Below are 13031 nucleotides of genomic sequence, written 5' to 3'. Positions count from 1 at the left end.
CACTGTTGGCTTTTTCTCCAACAGAGCAAATGCTCCATCCCAATTTATACTTCATGAAGATTTATACTTCCAGAAACGTTACAGTAAAGCATTTCCAATTGAAATTTAGCTTTGCTAATGTTTGTGATGAAAGATGTAACAAAGCTGCTACGATAATGTAACGCTTGTAGCTAGAGCTGCCGACAACGTGAAAGCAAATACTTTATTTATCTATAGAGCTCTTCAGTTCTCCAACCAGGCTATGGCATCGCCCGTTCCAGTAATAGAATGTGCCTGAATGAGGCGTCCTTCTTCCCTTTGGGGGTTTATTAGAGTATTGAGAGGGAACTTCTCATGTGTCTGAATATTCAATAAAAACTTAGAATCATAGTTGGAAGGGACCCATAAGGATCATTGAGTTCAGCTTAACCTTCAAACTGTTGTTATGGAAATGTCCCTAAAATGCTGAAAGCTCAAGGGACAGCCGTTTCAGGTCTGGGAAGGTCTTTAGACCTTAGAGAAATAATAGGATCATGTGAAAAAATTATTACTCTTTTATCTTTTTGCATGTGGTTCTCTGTGTGTGGCAAAATATGCCCTGAAAAGGATTTTTGCCCAGTGCTTTAACACATTGAAAATCCCTGCTTTATATACTGCAACTTCAGGAATTCATAGAAGAGCACTAACCTTCTAAAGGTGGGTGAGGCGATATCTGGGTATTTGGATCCTGGCTGCCTAAGTCCCGGCGTGCCAGAGGCGCTCGCCGAAGTCGGGCTGGATTTGGGGGAACTGGAGAGTGAGACGCTCTCGGAATCAGACACGGCCACTTTCTCTTTTTCCTTGTCCGTCTGGTTGATGGTGACGGGGCTGGACCGCCCTGACCCGATCTTGCTTGGCTCTCGCAGTTTGGTGGCAGCAGCACCAGCAGACTTGCTGCTGACATTGGAGTCGATGCTGCTGGTGCTGGAGCGGTGGCCGCCCCTGCCGGGGATCCCACTGCCGCTGGATTTTGATGGGCGAGGCAAACTTCGATACTGCAGAGTCGTCTTTGAGTTCACGTGCAGGACGCCGTCATCCTGGTTCTGGGAACCGTCTAAGCTCGTTTTCCGCCCTGCGTTGGACTTCCCGCCGATGGCTGAAGATTTTGGCATTTTTCCTAGAGTCGCCGACCCGCTTGTGATAGTCGCTCCGCTTGTGGTGATTATGGTAGAAGATCCCATCCCAGACTTCTTGAATCCAAAGGACCCCGTAGCAGTTGATCTCCCAATGCCAGAGGGAGGCTTTTTTCCTTCATCGCCACTGCTTTTTCCTGCATCTGATGGAGAGCGCTGAATGGAGGCTCCTTTCAGGGGAGTTTTCACTTTTTCTGAAGCTTTTGCATCATCTGTTTTTCCTAAATAAAAGTATATTTGAAAAAATCACTTGTGTTTAAGCTGTAATGTCTCAATATCTAATTTTAACACTATATGGTTATGAAAAAATACACAAATAGAAAAATTACCCTAAGAAAACAGACCAATTTGGTCTTTAGTCCCCCATCAGCAGTCAGTAGCAGGTACAATACATTACAGATAAGCATTAAATATTAAAAGCTTGAACTTCTCGTGAGAACTTCCAGTTTCATATATAGCTGGAGAGCATAGATGTAGAAAATTGTCCTGAATGACTATAAGGAATTTTATTTGGCTTTTTTTCTGTTAATAGTTTTTCTATATGTAAGAAATAGTATTTGAAAATAAAACATGACATGTAATTAACATTTCCAGAAGTATGACATTAATTATGCATGTAGAAATTGGTGGTACTTATTGAGTTCTTTGGTTTTCACTGATTACTTTTTTTTTAGCTTATAACTAAATTTGTTCTGTTTTTAGTTACACAAAATTATCAGGGAGAGATTATGTTGTCATGGTATGAAACTTCTTGATCTATAATGATATCAATTGCATGAGTTAATAGCCTTTGTCTTATTCTTGCTATCTTTTCAAGATTTTTGATTTTCTGAGAGGCTATCTTCAGTACTGCGCAGACACATGCCTATTTCTACGTAATGTTACTGTGACATTCAGAAAGGTTTAAATAAGACATTTTCTTCTATCTTAAAAGAAAATACCCTCTTCTTATATTTACAGACAACTTTACAGACAAAAAATGCTTTTTCTCTTCTATTCTAATTTGTCTTTAAGCATCTATTGTATGCTCCTAATAAGGAACACATATTCAACATAACAACTTTTCAAGTGATTATGGAAGTTTTGGAGGTGGGTGGCCTAATTTGTCTTAAGGAACTAAACTGTAATATAGAGCAACACCCACAAGTCAGAACTAAATCCACTCGTGTTTTTATGCAGTGCACATTTTATGCTACACAAACACATGCACACGCCAAGATACGGATCAGACTCCTACGCTGCGAATACACAGACTATTACTATATGCTTCAAAAATTAAGACCTCCTACACCGTTGCACAGTGGCTGCCTGCTTGTCTTTAGCAAAACAGAAGGTCTGGGAAACTTAGCTTGGCATGCGGTAACCGGTGTAGTATCCCCTTTTTCAATCACTATTACAGAGGTGTCATTTCTGCATCCATTTCTGCATGACCACTGACAGCAGCAGTGTTCCTCAGGGATCTTATAGACCAGAGGCTGACCCATGTTAAGCAGTTCCAAATTGCAAAGAAAAAAAAAGAGGCTCACAAAAGAGTTGAATTTATTCTGAGGAGTTTTTTGCTAGTTACCTTTACAACTGGGGGTTAATGCATGCTTATGCAGTATTTTGTTAGGACTGGACGAAGGTCTAGAAAATGTCCTAAAAAGGGTCGATATCTCCCTAGTAAAATGATGGATTAGATGGTCTTAATAATGATGTCTTCTGCCAACTTTGCATTTTTTTCTTCAAAACTAGATTGCAAAAGTGGCTACTACTTCTGAGAGGCCTTTCAGAAGAAGGTAAGAACTCATAAGTGTGTAAAAAGATTTTTTTTCAATGTCTTAACAATGGACTATCGAATACCTGCAGTATCTGGAATGTGACGATTCAGATTTATTCAGAAACACTCATTTTGAGTCCCCTGACTTGAATGTTAAACCTTTTTATCTCAACTTCTAATCTTTTGTCATTTGTATGCATATGTTCAATTATCAAAGGTACAGGTTTTCTAGAGAACAAAGATAAGGCAGACATAAGTTCAAAAATACTTCTAAGAATTCCCTAATAGAAGCTGACATCCTCAAATGATAGTAAAACAACATGTAATCACAGTTTATGTTATGGATACATTCATGTATGATTAATAAATTACTAGTATGCAGTGTAGCAGACTAAGAGTTATAGAGGTGAACAAGTTAGTATATTATTACAATCTTGGCTTGCAGTCATTTATGAGAAGAACTACCAATCTGCTTACAGTTCCTCATGTCTGTCACACACTGATAATATCCATTAATTATTTTTAGCCCACTAAAGATTCCTTACTGCTTATAAATGAAGTCTAAGTATAAAGCCTTAATTTTCAGTGCTGTAGTCTGAACTACAGAAGTTTCCTACCCGGGGTCTTGAGCGCACTTGTTCCTGCTTTGTGCCTGGACTGAGTTGTTCCTACTTGTGCAGTCATGCCTCTCCGCCAGGATCCGGTCTGTGAAACAGAGAGAGATGCTTTCTGCCCCCCCTTCTCTGACTCTTCAGACAGCCCCGAGGGAAGGCCTTTCCACTTGCCACTGCTGTCCACGCTGCTGTCAAAATCTTCCTCTGGTTTCTTCAGTTCTTCAGTGCTGCCCCAAGTTTCGCTGTCAGTAACTGAGCGCTTCTCCGAGTCCGTCTTCAGCTACAAGAGATTTGCATGAGAAATGGTCAGTCTCAGCATCTTCAGTATTTGCTGATTTCTTAAATCACAAGAGGGGAGGAGAATAAGCATATTGATTTGTTTGTAGCAAGGGCCACGGAAACTTCCCTTCTAAAACATTAGTACCCTGGTCCCAAAAGTTTAAAAACATTCCCATTTTAGGAAGACATTTTTCTTTTTTCTTTTATTTGCAAAAGATTTCAACTCTTTCTTTGATAGACAAACCATAATGAAGTGAAACATAATTTACTTTAACCATCACTGGCGATACCCTCACCACTCCTCAACTCCCTCTGAATTTCACTGCACTGAGAGGTTTTACTAAAAGCTTGAATGGGGGAATTCCTAAGTATACTACTAAAATCACCTCAGTCTGGTTTCATCCTTTCCCTACCCAAATCTTCCACTGACCAAATTGGGAATAGTGCACCAGCAGCACTCACTATGTTGTGCCACTACTGGGCAAGGATAACATCTTCAGCAAAATTATCAGTGCTGCAGCTGATGGCTTTTCTACTGGTTTTTCTCCACTGAAATGAATTGTTTCCAACAAGAAACTCACTCTAGCTATATCAGCTAGCCGAGCAGCTAGAAGAGAGACTTACGCAAGCACTACCCACCAGCGGGGTGAAGGTAACCAGCTGGGGTCACGCTTGCTCCAAAACTCAGACCCATGTGGAAGATGCCCCAGTCAGGACCTAACACCCCTGCAGCATCTGCTTTCCCTGAGGAGTGCTGATAAGTGTGTGCTGCAAGGAGCAGCCCAACAAGACAGACAACGTAGAAGCTGTGAAAGCAGCTTAAATAGAAATGTTGGAGACTGACCCTGCCCTCTGTTTGAGAAGAACTCGTGTCCTTTGTGCTGACAGGCTGTTCGTTGTAACCCTTCCTCCTGTGTTTTCCTGCCTCAGCCTCAAGCCTTATTTGCACATCACCATCTCACCAGTCCTGCCTACCTCTGCCCCTCTTTAACAGCAAAAAGTGGTGCTGCGCTCTCAGGTGTCACTCTTTGTTACTTTTGTCTGGTGTAACCACAGCCCTATCCTCATACAGCCAACCTAAACAGGACTGCAAACTGGATCGCATTCAGGGGAGGGCTATTTATTATTCTATGTCGCCACAACTCCTCCTCCGCAGAGACCCCTCTGTGGCTGTTTCCTAGGCACTGCTGTCATAAGTAGGATTAATACTGATTAGATGACCGACAGAATAATCTGTTGCTGTTTACATATTTGTCATTTGAGGCGTACAAAATGCAAAAGCTCTCTGCCCTTCCGTAATTTCACATGTGCTTTGGAGATGCTAGCACGGAATTTGGGTAAGGATGGATGGGAAAAGAGCCCAAGCAAACATCTACACAAATATTGTCGGGTCCTTCAGAAGAGAGTTTTCATTAGTGTTATTGTTACAACATGTGTAATGCTCCCAGAACTTTTCTTATACATGAATGGTTACAAATACATAGCTATACATTTTAAAGCAAACTGCATAATTTCCAAGAAACAAGTATAATACTTTCTAAAAGCCTCTCTTCACCATTATGGGATCTGAAAAGTGATGTTAAACCTCTTTTAGTAAGAAAACAACAACAAAACATGCAATTTCTGCCTCAGACTATAGCCAGCTTGCACTGCTCCGATCACTTAAAAAGACTGCAAAAGGGATCTCTGTCTTACACCTGGAGAACAGCTGGCAAAATACTTCTATATTCTGCTCATCTCAGCTTCTGACTGAGATTGCGGGCTAGCATGGAGTACAGTGTGTTCTGATTAATCTGCCTGGTAAAGGCAGACCTGATAAAGGTCTGTTCCTAGCCTTCATAACATAAAGCAGCTCTGGCGGGAAAGCAACATGTGAACATGTGCTGCATCTCTGTCTATCACTGAACAAATTGCAGATAGTATCTGGTTGAGCAGCTACAACATGAGATCACTCGAATGAAAAACCTGCAAAGAGTTAAATAGTCAGCCTGAGATTTCCTAGTCATGATGATGATGATGCAGTGGAACAAGTAACCCAGGACTAGTTGATGTGAAAGGGAAGAGGCTGATGTCCCATTAAGCAACTATGGGAGACCCTGATGGGAAAGGCAATGGTAAGGGCTGAAAAATGCTGGCATCTGTGCGAGTATCTTTGCATGAGTACGACATTGGTCTGAAATCTGTCCTGCTGCTGATTACAGTAATCTTCATTCCCAAAGTAACTTTGTTTCCCTGTTGTCTGGAGGAAATGACAAATATGTGTTTTTCTCCTGTTGACAAAGTCTGCCACAATGTGCATCTGCAAAACAGATCTCTGAATTGCAGGCACTGGCTGCCTGCAGGAGTCTAAATGCAATTGGGAGTGTCAGTCTTGTGTCCTGAATACTTGACATCAAATCACTGGGGGCAACAACTCTTCCCCTATGCTGAGTGTTCAGTCTTGAAGTTCCCTTGGAGATGACATGGCAGAGAATACTTTTCTATTGGGACTAACTCTTCTGTTTTCTTTCTTTTTTGGGGGGGGAACTGACTCCTGCAAGCATTGTGTATTGGTTTTTTTGATCACTTGCAATTTTGAGGGGAGCTGGGAAGAAATACTGGGACACCTGGCAGAGGGGCTTTATATTTATATATACAGACACATATATATCTATTACCTATATAGCTTGTGGCTGTACATGGCTCAGAACTCTATTTTGACACTATGCATTGTCAGCTTGTGGGCTCATGGGACACTTTCATTCCTGGACCTAACTGGGCAGAAGGGAAGCTCTGCTACCTGTGGGCTCCTTCCTTCAGCCTCTTTCTCTCCCTGTGGAGAGAACAGGGAAAGGACAGTACAGCCTATGCATTTCTTCCCTCATATGTGTCGGCTCATGAAAGACAAAAACTATCTTATTTTAAATTGTGCTATCTGTTGAAAGAGATACTCCAAATGGGATGAAGTGAGTAGAAATCCACCCATCACAGATCCAGTCATATTGTGGTTTTTGTGTTAAGGTGAAGCAGGGGCTGGGGGCTTCCTGGGGCTGGGACCAGGGGGGGCTCCTCCAGGGCAGGCAGAGCCAGGTTTCACCGGCCAGCACCTTTGGCAGTGGGATATGCCCCAGGAGCAAGGCAGGTTGGGTCAGTGGGGTCCATGGGCTCCTTGCGCACAAGTGTGATAGAGGAGTTTGTAAAATATTACTATTTCATTTGTTTCAGAGGCATTGATACTAAACTTTTTTCTTTGTTATCCTGCACGCTTGTGGGGTGTTGCAAGAAATGACAATGAAAAGCTACTCACCTGGGCATGAGTGTTCTTCCTTGAAGAGGCAGTTATATTGGAATAAGAGCTGACAGACGAGGTGGTATTCAAATCATCCGTGCTGAGGTTGTCAAGAGTGTCACTGAGGCCACTACTAACTGAGCTGCTGTCATCCCAGCTGCAGAGAAAGGAGCACATCTACTTTATGTACTGTGTGTCAATAGGCAGAAAGCATCTCAAAATCAATAGATGGCAATTACTTATTCTTCAAGAGGTATACCAGAAAATTTTCAGTAATATTTCCTAATGTACAATGAATATTAGTTTTCAGACTTTTTAATTAATTATTCACTCACTGTCAAGTGGTTGCTTGTTCAATTAATGAAAGACCCAGGTGCCTTTTAAAAAATTATCATCAAATCTAAGAAAGCACTAGTGTAAGTCATTAAAACAGGCTGTTTCATGCTTCATTGCAATCACATTCAGTACACTGGCAGGGAAATCCATTAAACCTACGTGGTATTGCTAGCCAAAGCATTATTAATAGCTTTGAGAACACCTGATGGATTTCCAGGCCACAGAAAAATAAAAGGAGTATCTCTTCTGCAGCCTAATCAACTGTCAGCAGGAAGCCAGTATTTCCAAAAGTTTTATTTTCTTGTCTTCAGCCTTTGTCTAATGGGTGCAATGTCATCAAAATAGGATTCCCTGACAATACAGTCACCAGTATTGACAGAGAACACGTTATACAACTCTCAGGAAACATAGGCTGTCAACAATTCTGCTTTGGGAAATTGAGGCAGAGGATGCAAATGAGAGAAAGGTTACTCTCATAGAAATGCCATTTACCTAATCTCACAAAAGCTTTGCTTTTGCATGGAAGGGAAGTTGATCTGTGTTTCTCAGACCTTTCTCTACCCAATTGCTTCTCCATGGTGTTACATTGTGACTCTTAGCTTATTGCCATATACAGCAGTATACTCCCAGTTTTGCTGCATCTCCACCTGTTAATCTTGTTTTGGATTATTCCCACAGAGTTTGAAAAATATTCACCTTATCACTTGCAGCACAAACAAGGGAAACATCTGTGAATTCTTGTTTTACGCGTGGTGTTTTGGGAGATTAAATTCACTTATCCGCTTCTTCATGGAAGGCTTTAGAAAGTCATAACAGCAGTGACAGTGAACTGCATGGTACAAAATGTGTGCTGATGCACCAGAAAGTTCAGTGCACTAGTCTTGTATCATAGCAACTGCAGCTAGCATTACCTTCGTTTTGCGAAAGGTAGAAAATCGCATTAGTAAGCCAGCTCAGTGACAAGACAAACATATTTCAGAGGGCAAGAGTTTATTACAGTGCTGCACTTTCCACCATTCATTATAATGACTACAAATAAATATGTCTTCTGCAACATTTCCAGGTAATATACACACAAGTGATTTAATTATAAAATTTAGTATCTAAGCAATTATAATATCATACCTTATAGGCTGCCCACATTAATCTAAGAACCATCTCTGAAGCACTAGTCATTTATACTTTCTGTATTTTTCACTGTCTAATGTGATACGGAATTTCATTGATGCTAAAAGCCATTATTCAAATGCTATGTCCCACATGGGAATATACCTTGTATAACAGTGTTAAGGCTGAGAACCTTAAAGACGGATAAAAACATAAATAATATTAAATGTGGTTAGGTTTTAGAAAAGATAATATGCCCTCATTAAAAGATACTTTAAAAAAGGAAAAAAAAAAAATCATAAGCCAGATCCAAAATGAGATATATTGGGTACTTCCACAAGCAACATGAACTTTTAATGTATGACATTCATGTCAATTAATACTTGACCATCAGTTTTCTGAGTCTACCCTAAGACTCTGGGGACCAAGATCAATGTTTAATTCTGTTTCTCCATGTTTGTTTGCTACTTTATTCTATTTTAATTTTTGGTACTTCATTTCATGCTCATTTTTCTCTTTCACATTTTCTAAATTCTGAAAGAGTTTAGCTGATTCACAAAATATAAACATGTTCTCTACAGCTGAAGTTTTCAGGCAAAAATGGCTATGATCATGTTTCCTTTCTATTATTTCTTCTCTGTGGTGTTTCAGACTCATCACACCTCACTCACCAGTGGATTATTAGTGGGTTCTGGGAACACTCATGGCCATCTTGTAAGATACATAGAAGATTATTTTGACACCTCCACTACTGACCTTTCAGAGTCATCACTATATTTGTCTGTTTTTTTTTTTTTCTCTTAAGACAGGTGCTCAAGATGTTTTCTAAATTTGGGGGCTTTCATACCCCCAAATTTCTGCTAATATACAGTATGCATGTAAAAACCAGGAATATCCAAAACCTCTCTCTTTCCTGTATGGTATTTTTCTAAGGACTATTAGAGAAACTGATTCCTGCTTGAAATGATATTTTGTACCAACCTTTTGAAAATACATAGTAAAAATGGAAAACTCCAACAAAACAGACCATATCAGCCATCCTTTTGGCAATGAAGGTCGTTGTTCTGTGCTTATTTTAGTGCATTGTCCAGAGTTGGTTTAACTTGTTCATGCAGCTAAATCTTTTATCTTTCAGTACTTACTGTTTCAACCTTTTCAGCCCTCTTTCCCCATATCTAGATAGTATAGTTGCTATCAGATAAGTTAATATAATTTTTGGATAATGAAGGTGCCTTATTTATAATCTGGAAAAAATTCATGACGATTCGTATTCATTTCTCCTTTAAACTAGCAAATGTATGACAAACAAATCTGGTAAAATATGAGCATCATCTTGAGATTGAAAACCCATTCTTTCCTTGTAATTTTTGATCTTGTTCCTCCTACCCCTCATCAAAACAATATTCATTGTCAAACTGTACCTAAGGGACTTAATATAGGCTTTTAATATACTGGCTAAGATTCAACTTTTATTTTCATTTTATCTTATATTTACTTTTCTCTTTTTCATGCATCCTACAGACTTTATGACAGGTCAGGTTAGCACCACTGCTCATTAATGCCTGACACTTCCCTTTTTAAAACCACATTTTAGCTACTTAAAACACTGGCAAAATCTGCGCTTTTTTTCTTGTTGGGTGTCAGCCTCAGGTCAATTTCTTTAAAAGAAAATGTCAGCAAATGCAGTTCAGCTATCTGGGAGACTGAGGCTAAGAGAAAAATGCCCTATTTTGACAAGTTTTGGCAAACTTTTTTTTTTTGAGAAACCCCTGGATCCCAAGAGGAACCGGAGAAGAACCTTGAAATTCAGCAAGACATAATCTTCACATTAAGTATTTGAATTTTCCTGTTTCTAAGAGAAAACCTCTCAGATTTGGATAATTTATAAATCTCTTCAAAATCACTGTTTGCATATGCCTGACAGATTTTTTTCAGCTAACTGGCCAAAGTTCCCCCCCTACTCAGCAGCTCAGCTCAGCCTGCTGTGTGTTGCCTAGTGCTGGGTTCAAATCAGCAAACGAAGAGCAAGCAAACAGCCCAGCAGTCACTACTCTTATTGTGAGAGTACTATTTTTTCTCTAGAAATGCTTCATTAATTTAATACTTATAAGAGGTCTGCTCTAGGGATAAATCTGAATTTTACATTAAAGCAAGCTGCCTTCTGTCATTTTTCAAAGAAGTTGAAAGACTTCTGTGTCAAAAGGGACTATATGAAGCATGATTGAAGCCCCTGGTGTACCAGACTCCCTGCAACCTGCAAGATATTAGGTGACTGCTTTAACCAATATTTTTAACAAGCCGGACACCAATAAAGAGCTTCTAATTTTCTTTAGAGCTCAGCATCTGACTTGCAAAGATGTAATGCATGCAAATGTGTGCTTTGAACCTATAGTTTGCTGCAGGGGTATCTTAAAATTTAGGTTACCAGCAACTCAAACTGCATGTTAAAAACAAGGAGCTATTTTCAGCCTTACTATTGCTGTACTTCAGCTCTCCATCTGTAAAATGGACACAATACGTGTACAAATGAGTTTGAAAACACAGTCTCTGATAATTGTGGATACTCAGACACTACACTAAAAGGCACCTTAAAACAGCCCCTTTCTCTTTAGAAAAATATTCAAATGGCATATGACAAATAAAATAAGGGGCCACATATGATAAATAATAAGAATTACATGAAATGTTGAATAACTGCTTTAAAACTGAACACCCTCAATCTTACACAGTATATAAAATACGGACTCTAGAGATCGGGGTATGCTGTTGGCCAAACCATGACTGCCTGAAAATGTGTGTGCACAAGAAATCTGAATTAAGGTTACATAGGCAACCCTTTTGTAACTTCTGAGAGCTTTTACAACCTCATTAAGTTATTTTCACACAGCATGGGTAACATTCAGCTTTATCAACTTTATAATTCTGATAATTATTCCATCACTTCAGTCATACACAGGGCTGAATCTGAGCAGGGAAGCTGTACTGCAGTAGGAATGCCCCTTCACCTTGGGAGCTAGAAAAAGTGTGCCCAACCATGTGATGGGCATGGAGGGGTGACTTCCCTCCCATCCCCTGGTTACATTTATGGCCACTGTGTTACAACCTTCATCCAGAAACATACCTCATGCTCTTTGAGTTTGCCCAGGCTCTTTGCAGTGACATTACCAATATTCTTTCCGCTTAGATTCATCTGTGTTTTTCTTTGATGGAATAGGTGTGCCTGTGAGATTATTTGCACTAGCTAAAACTCAGCCTCTAATTCTAGCCTGCATCTTTCAAATCTGAACAGTTCTTGCCCATTTTGAAGCAAGAAATAACACTTCTGCTGGAGAAGACTTCCACATTGTCTCTAATTGCCGAAGGCTATGAATATTGTACTTGTCCCAATGCTCCACAAATTGCTCCAAATGCTTCAAGCAAAGTTCCAACTCCTTGATTATATCAAATACTCCAGGAAGTTGAGGAATCCACAACTTGCTATCTCCACAATTGGTTAGTCTCTGCTATCACTCTTTATCTCACTTTCATTAGCGTGCGTTAGTACTGAAAAGATCTCTCTGTAATAATCCTCTCATTGACCTTTCTACCACATAGTTCTAGAAATAGCAAGGTGTCTGAAGTCAAAATACCTGGTGCTTAACAGCAGTGTGTAGAGCTGAACAAAGATTATAAACTTATTCCCACAAGTATTCCCTCAAATGGAGAGATAAATTGCATGAGCTGTGCTTATGACACTTTTGTGTTTGCTTTCCACAAGTATTTGGTTTTCTTTGCTTGAAAATAATCCAATTCTGAGTTCACATGCTGAAGTATATGAACCAAATGAGGGATATTTTATATAGGATAAGACATTATTTCAAACAGCAGGTGGACAAGCAACAAAGCTCTAGGGCGAAGATGCAATGAAACAAGCCAGATAATACTTGATTGTACCCTACATAATGAAGACCTGCAGCAATATGCAACAATTTTTTCTAGATATTTTGCGTGATGGCTGAAAATACAAAATGCACTGCATTGGGAGAGCAACGAATCCTGAAGGTACATGACAAGAGGAATTGGTACTAACAATCTCTGTTAGCTCCATGGATACCTAAAATATTCTCCTTTCACAGTACTTGTTTCAGAAAATCAAAGCAGTCTCTAATTGCAGACAAGACATGGCAGAGTGCCCAACCACAACGATTGTTTCTTCCACCCTTCCTGTTTCTATTTTCAGCATTTTCCTACATGCTCTTAAACTTGCCAGCTCAGTGAAGTCCACCATACTGATAAGGTGGGTCAATGCCTGGAATTTGTTTCAACATTGACATACTTCATTAATTTTTGAGAGCACCTCCAGCCAAAGTGACCTACGTATGCAAATGAAAAAGCTTTTCACAAGCAGATCATCAGACATGTGAAGGCAGCAAGACTCCAATCAATGTGCTATCGAGTCTGCTGGAAAAGTATGGTTCCTTCAATGCATCCAGCCCTTGGCATAGTTTGACAAGTTGCTGGCATTTTTTTCTTTGGTT

At 39.8% G+C, this 13031-nt stretch overlaps 1 protein-coding gene across 2 annotated transcripts in view; it reads right to left on the bottom strand.

The window, feature by feature from the left end:
- NAV3 (neuron navigator 3) overlaps positions 1 to 13031 on the bottom strand; it is a 270974-nt gene that overhangs the window by 59214 nt on the left and 198729 nt on the right. For both annotated transcript variants that reach the window (XM_075150396.1, XM_075150404.1), the window contains exons 13-15: positions 7090 to 7228; positions 3528 to 3804; positions 667 to 1372 (exon numbers count right to left, since the gene is read on the bottom strand). In XM_075150396.1, the coding sequence (XP_075006497.1) occupies positions 667 to 1372; positions 3528 to 3804; positions 7090 to 7228 (1122 nt within the window). The remainder of the gene's footprint in view (positions 1 to 666; positions 1373 to 3527; positions 3805 to 7089; positions 7229 to 13031) is intronic.

Source organism: Calonectris borealis, chromosome 1 (assembly GCF_964195595.1).
Source record: "Calonectris borealis chromosome 1, bCalBor7.hap1.2, whole genome shotgun sequence".
NCBI classification, from domain to species: domain Eukaryota; kingdom Metazoa; phylum Chordata; class Aves; order Procellariiformes; family Procellariidae; genus Calonectris; species Calonectris borealis.
Note: the sequence above shows the minus strand (reverse complement) of the source record. Positions and strands in the feature narration are given on the sequence as shown.